Source organism: Lutzomyia longipalpis, chromosome 1, assembly GCF_024334085.1.
Source record: "Lutzomyia longipalpis isolate SR_M1_2022 chromosome 1, ASM2433408v1".
Classification (NCBI taxonomy): domain Eukaryota; kingdom Metazoa; phylum Arthropoda; class Insecta; order Diptera; family Psychodidae; genus Lutzomyia; species Lutzomyia longipalpis.
The window spans coordinates 44417813-44440101 of record NC_074707.1 but is presented as its reverse complement, the minus strand read 5'-3'; the positions used below and the strand labels follow the sequence as shown (position 1 = coordinate 44440101).

Sequence of the window (22289 nt, the reverse complement as noted above, 5' to 3'; positions counted from 1 at the left end):
TCGCCAAAACTGCTAGAATGTCATTTGTCTCGAAAGAAAAACAATCAGCACGTGCTTTTTATATAGATTTTTGTGAATTCGATTGATTTGATTTAAAATGGGAAAAGCAAAGAAAAAGAACATGAAGATGGGTCAAGTGCCGGCCAAGATGGGCTTGGAGGAGCAAATAATGGAAAGTAAGATGCCCAAGCAGAAGAATCGCAACAAAGTCCGCTTGAAGGCTGAGGAAGGAAATGTGAGTTTTCTCCCCAATTTCCGTTTTTTCTTTTAGAATAATGATTTTTAAAGATTTATTTTCCTTATTTGTAGTACGTCGATGCCAGGATGACAAAGAAAATTCTCGAGGTGGCTAGGAAGCAGCAGTTGGAAAGTGGAGACGGAGGCGGTGGGTCTGAAATGTTTGGACCCACCCCAGCGGAGGCTGCGGATATTTTAAAGAGACTAGGAAGTGCTCCGAGGCTGGGAAAATCCACTGATTCAGACGATGAGGATGATGATGATGTTGGAAATATGCCAGAAGTTACAGAAAGTGATTTCTTTGAGGACATCAAAGTCAACGATGAGGATGAAAAGGCCATTGAGATGTTTCAGAATAAGTCTGGACCGAAGACGAAGACACTCTCGGAGATAATCATGGAGAAGATTGCAGAGAAACAGGGAGAACTTCATACACAACTGTCAGATGCAGGCTCACTGAAAATTGAAGAACTCGATCCACGAGTGAGGGAGATGTATGAAGGAGTGAGGGATGTTATGAAGAAGTATCGCAGCGGAAAAGTTCCCAAGGCCTTCAAAGTTATTCCAAAATTGAGAAATTGGGAGCAGATATTGTATATAACTGAGCCACAACACTGGAGTGCTGCTGCCATGTACAGGGGTACGAGAATTTTCAGCTCTGTCCTTTCGCAATCAATGGCACAGAGATTCTACAATCTCGTTCTCCTTCCGCGTATTCGGGATGATTTGTGTGAATACAAGCGACTCAATAGTCATCTGTATGCTGCCCTCCGGAAGGCTCTATTCAAGCCAGCAGCTTTCTTCAAGGGTATCATTCTGCCTCTTCTCGAATCCGGAGATTGCACCCTACGTGAAGCAATTATCTTTGGCAGTATTGTCGCTCGCAATCAAATTCCCGTTCTTCACTCATCTGCGTGTCTCCTGAAGATTTGCGAAATGGAATATACCGGAGCCAATTCAATCTTCATTCGTATTCTCCTGGATAAGCGCTATGCTCTACCCTATCGAGTTGTTGACGCTGCTGTTTTCCACTTTTTGCGCTTTGAGCATGATAAAAGGACCATGCCGGTGCTGTGGCATCAGAGCTTCCTCACCTTTGTGCAGAGGTATAAAAATGATATCTCATCGGAACAGAAGGAAGTACTTTTGGGACTTCTCCGGAAGCAATCTCATCCAAAATTAACTCCAGAAATTCGTCGGGAGCTACTGGCGGCCAAATGCAGGGACATTGAAGTGCCAATTGATCAGAAAATGGATGAGGAATATGGGAAAATGGATGAGATTGAGTATGATCCCGTCTTCGATGCACCCATGGATAGTGATTGAAAGGTAAAAAAAAATCATTAATTACAATAAAGATTTTGAAAATGATTCAAAAAATTAGGGCAGAGTTTAGTTATTTGAAATTCCATTTTCTTCTGGAGCTCAATAGAGGGGCTTCCTCACGCGGAATCGGTCCGTTGTGTCTGTGATACAAGACTTCCGGGTGATCATGCGCTATAGCGCCACAGTGGAAGGTGGTGTGAAAGGGCCATGAGGAAGCACCAGATCTCCCAATGCTATCTTAGCCATTTGACTCTGGAAATTTGAAGGGAGTTTTGCCGAAAAACTCTATCATGTTGTACCACACAGTGATATCAATTTTATTGTTCTATAAAAATCCATTATTTCGACGCTACCGGAGTACTAGACAACGCGGGGCACAGGGGTGTCAGAGGAGACACGAGCTGTGGCACTTGAGTGACGCGAAAATATTAAAAATTTATGTGGGTCACATAAAATATAATTCAGTATTACCATAACACTGAAATCCTTCTTCTGTTTTTTTTTACGGGTTCTCGTGCAAGTGGTTGAAATAGATTTCCTTCCGCGTATAAATTGCGCAAATTTTTGTGGGATTTTTTTAATCGAAAGAAATGGATTTTCAAAGCAAATCTTTGAGAGATTTTTTTTTAATTAATTTTGTAGCTGCGGCGGATGGGATGATGCTACTCAACGGTTATTTTCAAGCGCATAGATCATAAAAGTATAAAAGTCTCTTGCACTGATATGTTTATGCTATTCTGCATGAAAAACTGATAAACTCCTTTGCCTATTTCACTGTATTTAACTTTCAGTTAAATAAAAATTTAATAAAATGATTGAAGAAATAATTGAATTTTTAATTCAATTTATTACAAATCCATTTTGTCAGTTAAAAAAAAACGAAAAGAGTTCAAGAGTCTGTGGACGGATATAGAGATAGCAGAGAAAGAGAGAGAGAGAGAGCAATAAAAAGGATAAAACCAATGATGAAAATTGCGATGAAATAGTCAGACTTAGGAAAATTGAGGAGGAGGAAGAAGAAACTCCTCTCGGTCTTTTTTTTTACCCCCCTTTACAAGTCGATCTAGAATGTGTTTCTGCATAAAAGTTATCTAGTCTGAAAGTTCAAAGTTCAGTCACCAAAAGAAACATCCGCCTCCCCCCGCCCCCTTCGTCTGTGTGGAAATTTATCCACCCCGTAGAGCGTCTTTTGCATTTCATGGTGGAAAAAATTCAAAAAGAGACATCACACCGAGTAACATTGAAAATTGCGATAATCCCACATTCTTTGCATTTCATTGAGTTACAAAAATTTCTATAAGCAGATTTGCCAGAAAATATACCGTTTTGACTTTTGGCAAATTCCATATACATAACGCTCTATAGGTAGGTACATATTTATATCGGCGTGTATAACATCAGTTGATGTGGAAAATTTGCTTACGAAATCTACATACTACATACATGCTCATAAATGTTCCGGTAATTCCTCAACATTTCACCAATTGATTTGACAAATTTTGATCCTGAGGGGAGATGGTAACAGGAAGTACCGTCATACCTACCTACCAGCATATTGGTAATACATGAAAAGCATGAATGAAATTCTTTTTTTTTGTGCTCTTTAAACTTGAGTTAAACCCCTGGAGGGAAAGTTATTTTCCTTTTATAATATTTAAAGGAAAAAAAAACAGTGAGGAAAAATCTTTTATTGGGTTGTCTCTTTTTGCCGACTAACGAATAAATTGTACATGAAGGGTGTATGTTTGGGCCGTTGTAGCGTTACATGATGTATCTCATGTTTGTACGTTTTTATGTGAGATCATCGATATAATTTCAAACTGTATACCTATATGTATGGGGGTTTTATGCTCTACTAATATTGTTCCATTTACGTAAAATTTATGATTCTGAATTAGGATTTTGATGGAATATGAAGAAGAGAGATGCCATTTGGTTTCATTTTGGAACTCTGTATGTTGTGGATATGTTGGGAAAAAATGGCAATTTTATATTGTAGCTATATAAGGATAATAGTATAGATGAGGTAGCATTATATAAAGGAAATATTTATTTCCAATAAATCCACCCAAAAGACATATTATTTTGAGGGAGAAAAATTGAAATTTTCTTTAATAAAGAGGACTAGTCATTTTAGTATGAATCAGTCCCCAAAGAGGTAACCAAATTTAATTTTTAAATTATCATAGGGCATTGTCAAAGACTCAAGAAAAGCGTGGTCATTTCCCGGAAAAGCGCTGGGAAATATACGAATTTTCACATTTTATGTCAAATCGGGTGCAAACTTCTTTGATTTTTTTCTTAATTTCTAGTTATTCTAGAAAATTCCTTTCTGTGCCATATGAAAGCTATTTAAAGGCCTAACATTATATATTTAAACCATTTTCCTACGGTGGAAAACTCGCGAGATTTTCCGGCATTGAACTTTTCTTTCGCTTCCCATTTCTCCAATATTGAACGTGACCAATTTTAAAATATCTCATTTTGTAGCATTTTTAATTATCTTTCATTTGGTATAACACTTGCAGGGGAAATCCGCTGGGAAAACTCGCTACAGACTGATTTTCCAAAGTTAAGCACGTTTTCACGTTGGAGAAAAAGAGATAGACAATTTTTTTCTAGAGGGATTCTTAGAACATTCTGGAAACATCAAAGAGGAGAAATCGTTGTATATTGTTAGGCCTTTAAATAGCTTTCATATGGCACAGAAAGGAATTTTCTAGAATAACTAGAAATTAAGAAAAAAATCAAAGAAGTTTTCACCCGATTTGACATAAAATGTGAAAATTCGTATATTTCCCAGCGCTTTTCCGGGAAATTACCACGATTTTCTTGAGTCTTTAGTAATGCCCTACGATAATTAAAAAACAAAATTTGGTTACCTCCTTGGGGACTGATTCATACTAGAATGACTAGTTCTCTTTGATGAATTTGTTTGGACTTATTTTGCTGATAAACCAGGTTAAACATCAGCAAAACTAAACGGTGCGACATACTGCGAAACCCTACTGTATAATCCTAAACATAATTTACATATAAATACTCACTAAACATCCCAATTTGATAAAGCGTTTAGGACCAAATCATTTCGCAAGAGACACACCCTGTTCAGAAGACATTAACATTAAACCGGACCGTATAAACATATACATAATATATATCTTTTTTTAAGTACATAATATGTATATTGTAACGAGATTGGGGTACCGTCAGGACGATCAGGACATTTGGGGGTAAAAGCCACAACACAATTATCTCAAGTGCGTCAACCTTTATTGCGGGTAGTGCGTGCGTGACTGGCAGGGCTTCACTGGGGCCTCCACATGAGGTAGGAGGGTTCCCATTCCTTCAGCGTGGCGTCTATGGGGCGTCGAGGGGACGTAACCCTCGAAGACCATGCGGGCGCATCCGGGCGTTGTCAGTGGCCAGTAGAAATGCTCCAAAGTCGGGCCAGGAGAGCTGGTGGCCAGGCGACGCATCTCCGTGGGGAGTGCCAGGTCGCACGGGGGCGCTTCCATCACTCGGTGGCAGAATGGGACGTCCGGAGGTTGTGCGAAAGGCGTCGGTGGGGACGTCGCAGCTGTGCCTCGTAGACGCCGGGAGTTTGAGGCATCTCCACGGCGGACAGACGCATTGGGGGCGTCGGAGGAAGGAATTGGGTCCTCTTCCATGGGCACAAAGCACGGGGGCGCTTCCACAGCCCCCACAGTGGCACACACGGCACGGCAATTGTGTACTCGGCACTCTCACTTGGCACAAAGAGGCCCCGTTTTGCATGGTGCGCTCTTTTATCGCCAATCCCCACTTCTCACATCCAACAGGAACCGTTGGGACTTTTGTGGCTCACGTAACAATATATATATATTTTTTATGAGTTGAAATGTTCTGAATTTCATTTTGTTGAGTTTTGAGTACTCCCGCAAATTAGCATGTGGGTCGTCTGCTGAACTTTATCCACTCTCCTCGGCGTTTTTTTATAATACACAATTCGTATGTCCTATCGTCCTATCTGATACGGAAATTCTCTGACAATATTTGTTACATTATATTGTGTCATTCTCTTTTTTTTGTGAGGGTGTCAAAAACACCCTCTTCATTTAATCAATTTTATTCATGAGACTGAAAGTGAGCATATCATCATTGTTTTTATTTTTGACACAATACCACCACTATCTCTTACCAAAAAAAAAAAAGAAATATTGATATGGAAATTAAGTGTAGGTGTAGAGCGAGGGGTAAGGAAAGTGGAGGATTTTATGAATAGCAAACGTCTTATTTTTCAGTACAATTATGTGACCCTTTTTTCACTCTCCTTTTTAGCCTTTATCACGATGCCAATTGCATGACACAGAGTGGGTGGAAAATGTAGAGAAAAAAAATTACCTATTCATTATCCTTCAGGAAATTCCTTTTGCAAACTCATTCCTTATAAGTTTCCATCTACTTCATGACACTCCACTCACAGAGAGAGTTTCATCTTCTGTTTATGCTCTGTGTGGCCTATTCATTCAGGGTCTGTATTATTTTTTTCTTACCCCATTTATCCAGTGAAGCTCCTTGGCCTGATTCCTTTTACATACATTCGCATATACATATATATATATATATATATATATTTTCCTATTCCTGCGGCGAGCTATTTAAATATACAGAGTGTCACAGCATCAGCGCAAACGAAGGTCTCTTAGTTAAACTTTGGCACTATGTAGTGTGAACTATTGCCCAAAAGTCTCCCCTTTGTTCTTAAATATGTTGAATTAACTGCTAAAAGACCCCCAAATTCATCACGTAGTCTTCCCATGTATAGCATTGCGTGTAATTCTAATGACACCATCCTGCCAAACACCCTGTATTTGAGAAGAAGGAGAAAGTTTGAGAGAATCTATTCATTGTAGGTAGCTAGGTGAGGCATAAAGACAATGAGTCATAATATATTCATTAGAACATACATACATATTCAGTATTCAGAAAAGCACGATCGGAGCAATAATTTATTCATAACAAATTTATACATAAATAGGTACATATATAAAATTAATTGGAGATTCATAAACACTTTAATATCATTTAATCACCCTTTCCAATCTTTATTGCATGCAAAAATCTACACATAATTGTAAAATTTTACAAACAGAACATAAAAACGGCGTATGAATCGGGATAGGTTTATAATAAGGGACTATAACACGATGAATACAACCTATTGTTATCCTGTTTTGAGGAAATTGTTACATAAACTATTGCAATTTAGATTATTGTGCTCCGGGGGTTATTATTCAATTAAAATTTAATTCTATACTACATGTGTGAATATACGCCAAGTTGTCCGTTAAAGTGAGCATGAGAAATGGAGAAGGGTTGGGGGAAAAACAAAGTATGAAGCTGTTTGTGAAGTATTCCTTTGAGTATTGTTCTTATGTGTTGAGATTAACCGATATTCTTTAAACGTGCGGTGATTGGTTTTTTGGGAATTCATTGGAAAATTCAATCAAAATTGCTTCAAGTCGGCATGAATTGATAGTTGTTGAAAGGAAATTAAAAATTCTTCAATATCTAGAAGGTTTAAGATACATCAATGATTAGAAAATAAAATAAATTTGAATGGAAATATCTATTTTTTGATTCAAAATTAAATCATAAATATGAAGATTCCAACAAAATAATCAAAATTATTGGATCATCCCTTAATACAGCAATATTATATATGAAATGGGAAAACAATTGTTTAAATTTTGTACTCATAATGCAATTTATTTGATATACATTTTGCAAAAGCTTTCAATTTCCTCCGTCTTTTGTCATACGAACAATAGAATTAAATGAGAATTATAGATGATTTAATCCATGCCAAATTTAAATTCATATAAAACCACATGGGAAAACCAAAATATAGCATACATACATAGAACTAAAAGCGGTTTTGACTACATGTTTTCTTTAAAGTTTATTTTGGATCCATACAAAATGAAAATTTATCAATGAAAATATTTCATTAACTCACAAAATAGTTTATGTGGGAGTTCCCCTCAAAAGGATTAGGTCTGATGGATGGTCTAACAATATGTGCTTAGTGGGTATACAATATAGGATTTAAAGGTGAAATAGGATTTAACCCGAAAGCCTTTAATATCGAACAAGCTGCAAGCTTAGTTAAATTAACTTTTCTAAGAAAATAATCATCAATCTCAAGAAATTCTTACGTTTAATTTTCAAAAGCATCGATTATATATAAAATATCATCCAGGTTGCATGAAATAAAATCATTCCCAAATGGATGAATCAGAGTAGAGTTTATTTTCTATGTGTGAAATATTATGTATACTGTAGATTATAGGTAGTAGCGAGGGTCGGATTACTTTAAAACCTTTTTCTTGAAGGTAAAACCACCCTCTATACACACCACCTTTGTAAAAGTAACAAAGTTTCTTCCATATATGCTACTTAAGTACCTACATCCGAAATATTCCTTATGTAACCAACATACAGTGAATGTTGCGAAACCTTGGTCAAGTATATGCGTGAATTGGAAGTGTTTTTGGCAAAAAAAAAAGTGTGAGGGATGACTTTTTTCTATGCCGTGTATTCTGTTTGGTATTGATCCTCAAAACAAACAGAAAAAGGGCGCCTGTTATTTCGTTTGGGGCGGTGTCAGTAAATGGAACCTTTGCCCGGATGAGAGAGGCGAACTTTTCTCTTTTCTAGCGCGCGTGTGTACATAAAATGAGGGGTGAATTGTGAACACTTTCTCCTCTGATGCTGATTCAGAAAAAAAATGATCAGCATCAGTATTCAAACTAACAAATAAGAGAAAAGTAGGGGAGATAAAAGCTTTTGTCTGGCTTTTCATGATTTATGAAACAATCATAAAATGTATGAGACAATGCGCGAAAAACTTTATGTTGTTATATTGAACTTTATTCACGAACTATTTGTTCCTCTTTTATATTTTCTTAAATACCCGTGTTAATATTCTTACCTTCTTCAAGTTATTAATCAACAATTTCTCTTAGAGGGATGTTTTCGAATTGTCATAGGGGGTATGACTCATTCTATATTTTGCCATCATTTATCAAGATCGAAAGAGTGGAAATTAAATTTATTTTTCTTTCAAGATAACGTTCTTTTGAAGCTTCTTCTTCAGAAAGTCATTCAAGAGTACGCGTGGTGCTTTACCATTGTCTCTCGTGAGAGTTCTCACAGAGTTTTAGCATAAACACACAATAAACTTGTCGAAATATTAATTTCGTAACATTTAAGGGTCGCAATAACACATGTACACCATCTCCTAAAGCATAATTTTAAACATGTAATAGCTCGTTATGGTTCTTGTTATATGTTTCCAGTGTTGAATATCACATGGTAGTCTACATATGACTACATAGGTATACATACAACATATATAGCCTGCGCAATTTGCAGTTTTTTTGAAGAGCTTTCAACTTTCTCTTTTTATAAATTTCACTCTCACAAGTACCCTTAATGGGAATTGAATACCGATGGGGATGAAATAAATTCAATTCAACACTGCAACTATTTTAATTGAAAAGGAGCAAAAAAATACCTGAAGTGCTTTCAGTTTGAATTGAAATTTCAGATCATTTTTTAAAGGTATGTATATACCCTGTCTAATTATTGCATGACGAAAAAGAACATTATTTATAGACTGTCCCCACTCAAAGAAAAAATAAATTAGGAATATCAATTTTGTCACGCTCATTTTTTTTTCCTCTGATACATATTTTTTGTATATCCGGTTCTCCCTCCTACAATTTCCTTATAGCTACTGTCAATGTGTCAATTACACTTGACTATGAATACATTGTCAAGTATTAATGGAGATGTACTTTATATTGATAAAGATGTCTGGTGAGATATTCCCACATAAAAATACCATATTGTAAACAAGAATATGAATGAAAGCAATAAATGCGGCAAAAATCCAGACAATGGAGCACTTTAAATGTACTAACATACACTAACCATCTGTATAATTTCTCACGAACAAAATTCCAAATGAAAATCTTTTTGTGCTGATAAAATTCCTGTTGTTACTTTCAATTATATTAATTGATTTACAAATATGTATGTTTCAATCTGTATTGTAGAAGTGAATCAAATCATTTCAATACTTGTGATTTTGCCTGATAACTTGAGACTGTTAGTTCTTGAAGGTTTTTTTACGATAACTTTACATTAAAGGTTTGCTTCGTAAAATAACGGATAACTCCTTTGATCGATTTAGATCAGTTCCAAAAAATAATAATTTTCTGATCTTGCGATTAAATTGCCTATATGTATGTATGTGCTCAAAAGCACAAACAATGCAATATATTAATCGGAAAGCTTTGTTTTTCCGGTAATTACAATACATAGTAATTCCACTTTTATTGGAATAACAACTATGTTAATTGTAACAACTACATAAAGTGGGGAGGTAAAAAAAAATAAGTAAAATAAAATTGACTACCTATTTCACAGTTAGTTCTGTTTCCCGCGGGCTTTCGTGTAGATGAGAAGTGTGTCTATATAGCGTGAAGATGTTTCTCTCTGCGATTTTTGTGATTTTCGTGAGTTTTGTGTTGTACCATTTGTGGATCAGGAGGGAAATGTTTAAATTATCACTGAAAATGCCTGGACCATTTATGCTGCCAATTTTGGGGAATGTCCACGTATTCCACGTATGGGCTGGGAAAACCTGCGAGGAATTTATAACTATTGTCCTGAAAATAGCTAGTAAATTCGCTAATCCATTCCATTTCTGGTTGGGTACTGAGCTATATGTGGTTATATCGCAACCTGAAGATATGAAAGTGGTATTGAATGCTACAGAATGCCTCGGTAGAGGTTCAGTGTACCAATTTATTCCACCAGTCCTTGGTGATGGAGTCCTAACCATGGAAGGTATAAAATGCCAGCGCGTGTAATCCAATACATAGTGAAATATATTACATTACCCATATATACTTTTATAGCCAAAATGATATCTTTTTGTTCTTAATTAATTGTGAATAAATTTTAGTGCAAAATTGGAAGCGACATCGTAAATTCATGAATCCCTCCTTCAGTGTGAGCATCTTGCAGAGTTTCTGTCCAATTTTCAATGAGAAGGCAAAGTTGCTTGTGAAACGTGTTCATAAATTTATGGAAGAAAATTCACAGCCTGTGGATTTTTATTCATTTATGGAAGCTTTTTCTCTGGATACAGTTTGCGGTAAGTGAATGAAATAATAAAATTCTTCTTGAACTCAACCTTGTAAAAGGAAAGTTTGCAAATTCAATTTGAGTTTGTAAACAAGTGATAATTCTTTTGGTTCTTTTTTTCGTTCAAATGAAAATATATAGAACAAAATGCATACATACACGGTATTTGACCTTTCCTCACTTCCTCTTTTTTTTCTTTTAATAAATACATGCTTTCGTGTAATATAATGCGTGTGAAATATGTGTGCTAATTTTTCATAAAAGACAGCCTTATAAATTTTATGAAATTATTATTTATGCCTAATTATAGGCAGTCTAATTAACACTACAAAATGATTCCTAATAGAAAGTATAGATCAATGAAGTAGAAAATTTATTCATGTTTAAAAAGAATTAATTAAATAAAAATACGTTTACTTCCATTTTCCTTTTATATTGGTTTTTTTCTACTTAATAAAATAAAGAAGACGTCTTTCAATAAATATCCCTTTTTCTTCTATACAGAAACGACAATGGGGTCAAAGATGAACATTCAAGAAGGTCAAAATACAGAATATCTCAAGGGAGCCAATGAGTGAGAGAATATTTATGACATTACTTATCAGCAAATATAAATCAGTCCTCTACCTCACAATTTCAGTTTGATGATCTGTATGGCGAAGCGTACATTAAATCCATTCTATCACTTGGACTTCTTCTACAGAAGGAGTGCACTCTATAAATTGCAGGAGAGTGGTAAAAAAGTCGTTTTAGGTTTTGTAAGTAAAGTCGTGGAGAGGAAGAAGGAGCAATTTTATGCTACTAAATCCAATGCGGAACATGAAGAAAAGGATAGATCATCAAATGTTCATATTGATCAACTTCTCAGCTTAGCGGATTGCAATGAAAAGTTATTCACAGAAGAAGATGTTAAAACGGAAGCTGGAACACTTATTCTTACGGTAAGAAGATATAAAAAATTAATTAATTTTTTATGATTGTGATTAACTAATATACCTACAGGGATTCGAGTCAACAGCTCTGAGCCTCTCGTATTGCATCCTCATGATTGCTATGCATCCAAATGTTCAAGAACGGCTATACGATGAAATAATTTCCGTTACAGGAAATTCATACAACAACGTAAACTACGAAGATATTGGAAAATTTCGATATATGGAACAGGTTATAAAGGTAAGGCAAATAAATCTGAAGCTAAGAAAGAAAACTTTTATTTATTGAACTATTTTTTTAGGAAACTTTACGACTCTTCCCAGTAGTTCCAATCGTGGCTAGATCTGTTAGTGCTCCATTTCAATTAAGTAAGAAAGTGCCTAAATATTTATTAGAGAACCTAAAATATAACTAAAATTTTCTATATATTTACGCCAGATTCCTACACAATACCCAAAGGAGTTAATATTGTCTTGGCCTTTATACTTATGCATCGAAATAAATCTCTCTGGGGGCCAGGTGCACACAACTTCGATCCCGAACATTTCTCAGACAGTTCCACCGAGAAGATGCATCCGTATGCCTTCCTACCCTTCAGTGGTGGACCACGGAATTGCATGGGAATAAAATATGCATATGTGGTAATGAAAATAGCTCTAATGCATCTTCTGATTAATTTTGAATTCTCAACGGAACTTAAACTACAAGATCTCACCCACCGCTTTGAAGTTACGCTGAAACTTGTGAATAAACATATGGTTCGTATGAGGGCACGAAAAGCTTAAATTGCCTTCTATATTGAGTTCTATTCCTCTCTGTATACCGCTTTTAATTGATGTTCAATAATGGTGTCGAGGGGAGTACTACCTGTGTTTGTTTTTAATTTAAATTTTGGATTAGAAAAATAAAGAAACATGATAAAAATTATTTTATTTTCATTGTCTATTGTGTGAGTATTAAGTATTTCATCTCGAAAAAATAATACGCTTATATGCCTGTGATATCTAGCTGCAATAATTTACATAACTATGTACGAAAAACACAAAGCTATTAGGATAGATCGTTATGCAAATAATACCAAATATATAACAGAAAATCAGGTAACCTACATAGGTAGGTATATATAAGAACCTTGGAGTTAATTAGAAGTATTTATTGATACATGAACAATGTTGGCAAAGGAGAATCATGAGTATTCATGGGAGAGATGAATTGGTTTTGTAACATCAGCATAAATGGGAGAAAAATATATTAATTTGGGTATCTTTCTTTCGGCTCATTTCACCCACACGGACAACCACCCTTATATGGGAAACTTGTGGTAGCATTATTTATTAGGCTCACGATACTTTTCTCCTTTTTGGTGCGCCTCAAATAGATTAAATTGTATACGAAGCTTTCACGAAAGCACCAATAGAGAAATCAATTTGTTGACCCTTGATTCATCATAATAATCTGGGACATTTGGCTTTGGACTGACCACAAGAACATTGCAGAGCTTGCACGATAATATAATTTTCCCTATCCCAGGATATATTATACAGTCAGGTATTGGTTAACGTCGCATGGGATATACTCTTTCCAACCATTAATAATAATGAGTGGAAAGAGTATATCCCATGCGACGTTAATCAATACCTGACTGTATACTTTATGTGCTTTAAGCTCAAGAACTAAATATCTTCGCATAAAAATAAATTCTTCTGTGGGCGGAAAGCTTTTTCGAATTGAAATGTTAGACAATCTTGAATCCTTAATTTAAAAACTATTCCAGTTTTATATGTATTTGATATATAAAGCATAAATATTCTCCGTATTTTATTCTAAAGTAAAATACGCATTTAGTCCGTTTGACGGTAAACACGTGCATTTGCAACAAGCGCATAATGTTTTATGTTTGGGTTAGTAGAACCGTGACACTTTTACAAATGACCTATTCCAAGGCTTTGTTTTTAATATAGTCCACCCATATAAAAACCAACTTAAAAAAATAAAACCAGCGCTCTTTTACCGCCTATTGACCTCTATATACATTTATGTTGAATCGAATGCGAATTAGAAATTCAATTTGTTGGTATATTTTGTGAATAAAACAATATCAAATCTCATTATACATACATATCGTAAACTATGCTGCATATAAACTTTCTCTATAAAATTTTATGCTCTCTCAATATTACGCTCTAATTATTTTCAATGCAAAGTAAAGTGAAAACAATTAAAAATTCGTCATTGTAATTCCACCTTGGTCCTGTCGAACTGTGAGTGAGATGGTCTTGCTAATGAGGGACATAAGTACTTGCTCAACTCATCCCATTCAAGCTCGTTAACTTGCTATATAATTAGGATAAGTTTTAATCTCTCCAACTTAACGCTGCAATAGTGCGACTTTATAGTATATGCAAACGGTTAGCTATGCTAAATCTATACATAAAATGCTGAATTTTGTGATTTGGATTTTAATTAGGCGGGAAATTATTTTTCTCTCTATCAATTTTTTGATCCTTAGCACGTTAAAATATATCTTATAAAAAAGCTTCTAAAGCTTCAATTTGATACTTTGTAACCCGTAGTAAATGACTCCTTAATATTAATTATTTTTCTCAGATCTATTTAAAAACATGAAAAGACCTTTATGTTACCCTGTAAAGGGACCTCATTGATTTTCAAAATGATATTCCATGTGTCTTTGAGAACGCCATCTCGTCTAGTATAGGAAATTCTGAAAATTTCTGTGTCTACGGTGAACCGGACGCATGCGAATTCACAATATTTTCCACGAAGGGAAAATGTTTATGAGTTTTCTCCGTCTTTTTTCCGCTCACCAACTGGGGTATGAAATTTCATTGCAAGGCTCTCAGTGCCAAACCGACATTTGCTGTGTTAAGTCTCGCGCGTACACTTTAATCCTATATATTTCCTTCTTCATTAACAGTATATTACATAAATATTTAATTGTATACACTAAAATTAACCCATTAAGGAATACATTTGTACATTATAATACAAGCAGTGTATAAAAAGTTCTCATGAAATGCCGTAAAAATTCAGAATGTATATGAACTCAGCATGTTTAATAGGATTAATGTGGTTATGTAATTAAAGTGGTTTTTCTGTTACAAAAGTTTAAGGAGCAGAAGATCGAATTCTTAAATGAAAACTTCTTTAAAAAATGTTACACACAAAGTATTAAGTGAAAGTTGAATTGAAAATAATTCTCAAATCTTAAAAAGATTCAGAAAATAATTTATAATACTGGAATAAAATGTTCTATAGAAGTGATATGAAATTGCAAGAGAAGAATAGTTCCTCAGGATAAACTTGAAAAGTTTTGGAGGTACTATACTATTAAAATTTAAAAGTTTAAAAACATGAGTTCGGTAATAGGCAATTTTTTCGAGAAAATACTGCTTTTGGGAAATGAGATTTGTACGCTCTTGTTTTTGGGAAGAAATAAAATTTTAAATTTTGAATCAAAATTTTAGATTTGTTTCTTTAGAATTCATGGGAAAATAAATATTTTTCTCAAGAAAGCAATCTTCTGTTTATTTCCGAACTCATTTTCAACATTTTGAGCGAGTACTTCCTCCATGACATCTCAATCTTCTGCGCCTTTTCTCTTTGATAATCTCTACTAGAAGTAACGTGTAGTTATATAGTGAGAATCATCTTCCTTATCGTGAAGAGCAAATAATTCAATTTATAAGCTCGGTTGTTTCGCAATGCATTTGGGATTACCGTAACGGAAATTTATTTCCAACACTCAAGGAAGAAGAAAAAATATGAAATCTGTGAAAAGTTCTACACCAGTGAGAAAATAAGAGGAGATTTCTCATCCGGTGGTGGTTGTTATAAAGAAAGATTTGTGCAGGAGCGAATTGTATGTGTGTGAAATTGTGTACCAAGTATAAGAGAAATTTTCTGGTTACATAACATGTTTTGGAATAAAATAATGATTTATTGGATTATTATGCCACTTATGGAATATTCTTCGCTACTTCAAGGAATTTACAAGTCATCAAGAGCAGAAAAGGTACATTTTTTTTAAGCACACGTACCATTTTTTTGTCACAATCGTTTCTTAATTTTTTTTTTCATCTCATTCATGGCAATACTTAACGACATAAAAATATTACGTGGTGAAATATCTCCAAGTTGATGAAACAATTAACAAACAATTAATTAATCTTAAACAAAAAAGTGTTTCGAGAAGAAGTTTTTGTGAAAGAAATCATACTTTTAACAAAGAGAACAATATTTTCAGAAGTTATTCTCGGGGGCGCACGGGGGGGGGCAATGTTAAAGACAGTGATAACACACAGACGTTATTGAAGTTGAATCTAGATTCCTCCGTGTGCGGACTAAAGAATCATGACTTTTAATTGCTAGTCGAATTAAATGTTGGCAGAGTTAAATTCTTTTCAAAAAATTAAGTGAAAGAAATCGTATCATTGATTCTATGATGTGATGAACAAAGAGATGTTGAGGTTCATTTTGAAGACATCTCAAGATGGAAAATTTATCAATTCTTTGAGTTTTGATTCGGAGTTTAAGCACTTAGAAATTTCTAATCCTCCTTGAATATGAGCTGTTTTAACACATTATTTCTCATGTTAAATTTTAGGTATTAAGTGTTTAGAATTACCACTCTTCATTAAAACTAAAAATATTTTTTTCTCACCATAAAAAGAATAAATTTATTCAAATCCAAAGTGATGTTTTATCTGATCAAAATATGGTGTTAAAGTGCTCAGAAATATATAATTTTATGTACCTACCTATGTATTAACCTGACAATAATGTTTAGGGACAAAAGTTCTGTGGTTTCAAAGTTCAAACTTCAAAACTAAAATCTCAAAGTCATCAATCTTCCCATTATTTGATGACCCATTATGGTATTGATTTTTCTTTATACTCTGAAACTTCAACGACACATTTATCTTATTTTTTCTTCTAAAATTAATACCCATTAAAAATAAAGAAAAGCTAAACTGAGGGTTTTTTTCTTGAAAAATTAGGTCTCTCCTTGAGCATAAAATTAACCTTTAGGTAAATTTAATTTTGTACTTAGCTGTTCAACTCCTATATAGGTTTTTACTTCAGTAAACAAATTATATGGAGAAAGGTAATTTGGTAGGATGGCGCGCGATAAAAATTTTAGACTATGTCATTTTTGAAATATATAGCTTTAAGCCATATTTGTCACTTACTTCGCTTTTTCTAGGAAGAGTAATAGTTGACGAGCGTGGGTATTTGTCGCGCTTTTCATAAAATAGCATCATTTTTCTTCAGTGAATCAGATATATTTTTATAGCATTAGATTTGACTACCTATTTATTATTATGTAGAGTGAAAATGTGGTGTAGTCGAAACGAGTGAACTCATGCAAAGTACATATCATGCATAGGTCAATCACACAAATTAAGCTTTCGATAATCCTTTCGACACTTTTGGCATGTTTCCTCAATTAGATTTAGTTGAGTGAGTGTAGAGTACATGAAATAATTTGGTTGAGACTATAGCATTTTCCCGAGTTCAATTTCTTTTGTTTAATAGAGCTTAATCTCGAACACATAAATTGTTAATTTTCTATGTACAGTATTATGGGGTAGTTTGATTCATTTTACATCATTCACGAATAAATAAAGAGAGATAATTTCATTGAAATAGATAAATTTTCTTATAAACTGTTCAATCACATGCAATATATCTTAAATGCAGTGATATTTTGCATCGTGAATACATTCACTATTACCATACATATGTTCTTATTTTATCCTACAGAGAAGAGGGAATAAATGAGACAAAGAAGATAACACAGACTAATGTTATTCAATGCTCCTTAAAAAAATATCAATATGAGTATTTATGGGATTTAGTTTCTGAAGTCACTATCCTTTATCAATTGGTCTGTAGATTAGATATTGTGACTCACGCATAAACAAACTTTGTATCAACAATATAAGACTAAAACTCTCTTCCAATATAAGACTTTTCTCCCCTAATTTCATTGAATTGAAGTGATGCAGAAGGTTTTGTGTGTTATGATTTGTCGCATCGCCTGACTCGAATAATATCACGTTCGTGTGGATCAACACTCCTGTAAATAAGTTTAATATTCTTTAAGAATCATGAAAGTTCTCTAATTCGTATCATTAAAACTAATTAGATCCTTTTAGATGAATACATATTAGCCAGACGTTCAATGTGCAAAATTGAATGAATACCAACATTAACCCACAAGAATCTGGATTTTGCTAGTTATTTTATATAATGAAGAAGATAGTCATAATGATATGTATTATATTTCTCATCAGAAAAGTCGAAGACAATATTGAATAAAATGGGCATGTTATCTTACATAAGTACATTCTAATGTATTGTCCATGAAAAAAGGAAGAAAGGAATAAGTGAATCACACTCTAATATCTCATCTTCCTCTTTTTCTCATCATTTATATTTCTCGTCGTTTATCTTAAGTGAATTGCGAGTCTGTGCGCCTAGATGAGGTTCTGAGAATCACATTAATTATGCTATATTAGTTATTATTTCACTGGCAATACCAAACAAATCGTCAGAAAACTCCATCTCGCTCTCTTTGCATAAAGCTTAAACTTATACTGTGGATATTTTTAGGAATCTCACTAAACGGTTAATTATGTTTTTTTAATTGGTCATTTTATTCTCTATTTAAAAAAAAATCTCATAATTTTTATTGATTGAAATGATGAGTGATCAAAAAAATCAAATAATTTGAAAAAGAAATTTTTTGGAAAATTTCTTTATTATCTAATCTTTATTATAGTCATAATTGTCTTCGAGAACTTCTTAATCCGTTTTCAATATTATTTTTAATTATTATATACTTCAGATTTAATAGGAAATTTTTAAATTTTGTCGTTTGAAATAAAATGACAATAAACACAAGATTAATTAGATTTGTTTCGATGAATCGCATAAATTAATTTGATTTAATTATGACAAAAAAATCGCTAGAGCAATAAATTGTATATTGAAATAGCATATAGGGAAATAATAGCATAGAAAATCCATGTGTGTGAGCAGCTGACTTGAAATGAACATGAACCTCATTGTGTGAAAATTACGCTTCCATGAATTGAGGGTAAATCCCGATGTGAAAAGGCAGATAATCATATTCAATCGTATTCCGGAGTGACATATTCCTACTATATTGATATTGAATTCACAAAGGAGTGGAGAAAATCCACACGCTATAGAGACGAACAAATTGCTTGAAAAAGATTCATTGAAACCCCCCTATTTTCCCTACCAAAAATGATCAAAACTTATCTATATACATACTAAGGTCCAGTATAGGGGAAGATCTTTCTATACATTGAACCCCTTTTTATTGGTTGAGCTGTACTATTGTGGGGTCAGTAGGGTCAGTAGTATTTAATTAAGCATATTTAAGGGATTGTCCAATAATTCTGGAAACTCTGAGGACTTTAAGCTATTCTTGAGGCAATGTCTTGCATTTTTGTTAAGTAACCAAATATGGATTAAAATTGGATATTTGTGGATTAAAAAAACTTCATTTTTTTATTTTGAGAAATCTGCATATTTTCCATAATTACTATACCACCTCATAGTTCTGGAATGAGATTAAAATACTTTTCACATTTTCTACTACGTCTAACTACCCTAAGTTTTTTTTGCTACATGTACTACCTACCTAAAGAAAAGAGATAATTTATATCCATCCCAAAGATAGGTATTTCAAACTTGAAATTAAGTTGACGGGCTCAAATTTTTTTTTAATCTGCAATCGACCAAAATTCCGCTTCTTCCGCTTGACAAATTAAACTTTATGAATAAACGCAGATTAATCCTCGAGGGTGGGAAACTTATATTACATTTTACCTTACATTCCGTCTCTTCATGCACGGAGACGTTGAGCACGAAAAAAGAGGAAGAAAAAAATTGACTTATTTAACACACTCACGTCCATCTTTCGTATCATCCACGTGATGTAGAGAAAAAGGGAAGCTTTTTGGGATGGCAAATGGAGACAACGAGGATCTGATTTCCGTCATTTCATCGGAAGTGTGTTTCACTGTGACCAACAATAGAAAAAGATATTTTTACAAATATCATCATGGTGTGGGGAAAGGTGAATGTATTTTCCCTCTCTAAGTTCCTTTTTTTTATAGAACTTTCACACCACTTCTCCATGTTGAGGGTGCACAGGAGGAAATTTCATTACAAGGAAATTTGCATTTTCTCTAGAACCCAGGCGTCCTCTCTATACGCAGCCCACCACGAGACAGGGATGTGAAAAAAAAAGAACACGAATGGTGAAGTAATTTAGTGATATTTATGCAGATTGCGTTTCATGCCACCAATTTGCAAGGCAGGTGGTAACAAGAAAAGACAGCATGACGAGAGCCAGGACAAGCACGGAATTATCTCAATTAATTGTCTTGCGTATGACATGAATCAGTGAGTGAGTTGACACAATAAGCGAGAAACGATGTGTCGTCTTCAATGTCAGGGACCAAAAGCACAGTGTGTCCAAAGTAATTGTTTAGCGACGAACAAGATTTTCCGCCACATTCCTACGCACACCCAACTGCTGTGCCCCCAAAGGTGAAGGCGTGTGCTCAAATGAAATTTGATATTATCCCATGGAACGTGATGACAAAATTGGTGGGCTTATGTGAGTGTATTCGAGAGAGACAATTTATTTTGATAAATAAGTTATTACAATTTCTCCTTAGTCCTAGCTATATGTTTTGGGATGCCGTAAAAGATTTTTGGTACATATGAAAATTGAGTAGGTAATAATAGAAAAATGATCTTAAACTAATAAGAACGAAAAAATTATATATAGGTAGTATAAAATTGTACATAGTAACAGAATCTCGACTTTGTAGTAGTTCAACCCTAATCGTTAGAGTAACAGACAGATTGGATTATACATATTTATTTGTGCGACCGGGGAACGTCTTAAGGCGTTGTTCCTTCCGGTACGGCTCGTTTAACTACGACAGTTGTTGGAAAGTTGCTTAAGGGAGCTTTCAACCGTTCAGAGCGTCTGTTGGTCGCTATTTGTTTCACTGTTAAATATCGGAACGTATCATTCAACAACTCTCATCCCTATCATGTATTATTTTTAAATTTAAAAAATTTTCTTTTACTAATTTCCACAATTTTTCTCTTTCTCTTTACAGTGTCAACACAATGACTGATAAAATTGGTTTTAGTGATGTACCCTAATTGGTTTTGTGATATCTCGTCAACTATTTCCACTATCAACTTCAATCTTCCATCCAAATTGCAGTGCTGTAATATTTCATCCAATGCACAAGTGTTAAGAAAAAATAAGAAATTCATTTGCGAATCCGTTAAGACGTTACTACCAACTTCCAACAAATTTACATCTAAATCCAGTAAAAGTTCACCACCACATAACTATTCAATTTCGTTACTCATTTTCGCACAGTAGAAGAATTTTCTTTCTCTGTGGTACAAAATAAGGTTTTCTATGCATTGTGAAATTTAATAAATCGCTGTGTGTATCTTCCAACGTGTAACAAAATTGAGCAATTGAGTAATTTTCAACGACAATGAAACTCAGTGTTAGTGCATATCGCGCTCATGCATCAGCACACAAGAAGATCCTCTCAAGCAGTTACCAGACACAGTTCAATTACGGAAGTACAGCAGCTGCCTCTGTGTCAGCACCTCCACCCGCAGCTCCAGCATTCTTTGGGGTGAGTAGGATAATTTTGAAAATATGTATGTACCTCTCTCCAGCTCATTGCTGTGGTCTAATTTTGTCAAATTAAAATAAATTTAATTAGAATATTCTCCTCTCAGAGAGCCTTAAGGGATTTTTTTGCTGCATATATTTTTGGGTACTTTTACTATATACATACTACATATATAGAAGAAATGATATTTGGTAGACTAATTGGGGCCAGTTGGGGTTCATGTGATTACTTCTTACACAGAGAGTTATACTTCTTTTTTATATCTTTAAAAATATAAATTGTAATATAGTTGAAGTCATTACAATAAATCAACTTTCTCGTTTTCTAGTCAGAATTGCATTAGATATCACCCCTAAAAGATGCGGAAGAAAGAAGAGAAAAAGCCATAAAAACAAAAAATCGATATGTTGACTGAATATCGCAATGTGGAACCCCCTTTTCAAGACATTTCGGTCTGGAAAAAAGTTTAAACTGATACGCAGAATTGTTTGAGAAACACAGATATTAAAGAAAATGTTGATATTTCCCAATAGACAGAAATCTAATTTGAAAAATGGAAATATTTTTTCAATATATTGAATTTCCTTGAAATTCAAATTAAAATGTTGGTACATATTGACCGAATTGATAGGGCTGTAATCATAAGCGTTTAGCTTGAGGGAAATTTTTCACTGATATTGCATTTTTCACAGAATTTTAATTTATAAAAAAAATAGTTTGACTTTGGAATTCCCCTTGATACTTTCAGTCTTTCAACATTTTAGTATTTTGCAAAATATATGCGGATTTATGAAAAAAAAAAAATGAATGATGAGCGTGGAATTCTGTATGTGATTCAGTGGAGGCGCCTGGTAT

The 22289-nt window shown here is 34.0% G+C and overlaps 3 protein-coding genes across 12 annotated transcripts in view; all 3 read left to right on the top strand.

The window, feature by feature from the left end:
* Window positions 1-18: 18 nt before the first annotated feature.
* Window positions 19-1620, top strand: LOC129787581 (bystin). The gene is made up of 2 exons (XM_055823293.1): window positions 19-235; window positions 310-1620. The coding sequence occupies exons 1-2, from the start codon at window positions 98-100 to the stop codon at window positions 1561-1563; spliced, it is 1392 nt and encodes a 463-aa protein (XP_055679268.1). The 5' UTR covers window positions 19-97; the 3' UTR covers window positions 1564-1620.
* Window positions 1621-10091: 8471 nt separating this feature from the next.
* Window positions 10092-12599, top strand: LOC129787573 (probable cytochrome P450 313b1). Its single transcript, XM_055823286.1, has 7 exons — window positions 10092-10464; window positions 10583-10774; window positions 11269-11338; window positions 11405-11705; window positions 11767-11937; window positions 11999-12065; window positions 12136-12599. Exons 1-7 carry the CDS (start codon window positions 10101-10103, stop codon window positions 12480-12482), a joined length of 1512 nt encoding a protein of 503 aa, XP_055679261.1. The 5' UTR covers window positions 10092-10100; the 3' UTR covers window positions 12483-12599.
* Window positions 12600-14556: 1957 nt separating this feature from the next.
* LOC129787501 (uncharacterized) overlaps window positions 14557-22289 on the top strand; it is a 40828-nt gene continuing 33095 nt past the window's right edge. For 6 of the 10 annotated variants that reach the window (XM_055823156.1, XM_055823153.1, XM_055823155.1 and 3 more), the window contains exons 1-3: window positions 14586-15034; window positions 15336-15730; window positions 20892-21434. In XM_055823156.1, the coding sequence (XP_055679131.1) occupies window positions 21288-21434 (147 nt within the window). In that variant the 5' untranslated portion in view covers window positions 14586-15034; window positions 15336-15730; window positions 20892-21287. Of the gene's footprint in view, window positions 15731-20891; window positions 21435-22289 lie in introns of all 10 variants that reach the window. The other 4 variants (XM_055823157.1, XM_055823148.1, XM_055823147.1 and 1 more) reach the window with 3 other exon arrangements.

Bases quoted from the DNA above. Each gene is read 5' to 3' on its own strand.
- LOC129787573 (XM_055823286.1), top strand. From the start codon at position 10,101: ATGTTTCTCTCTGCGATTTTTGTGATTTTCGTGAGTTTTGTGTTGTAC. The intron at 10,465-10,582 runs GTATAAAATGCC...AATAAATTTTAG, and splicing joins TGGAGTCCTAACCATGGAAG to TGCAAAATTGGAAGCGACAT. The intron at 11,339-11,404 runs GTGAGAGAATAT...TCACAATTTCAG, and splicing joins TATCTCAAGGGAGCCAATGA to TTTGATGATCTGTATGGCGA.
- LOC129787581 (XM_055823293.1), top strand. From the start codon at position 98: ATGGGAAAAGCAAAGAAAAAGAACATGAAGATGGGTCAAGTGCCGGCC. The intron at 236-309 runs GTGAGTTTTCTC...CCTTATTTGTAG, and splicing joins TGAAGGCTGAGGAAGGAAAT to TACGTCGATGCCAGGATGAC.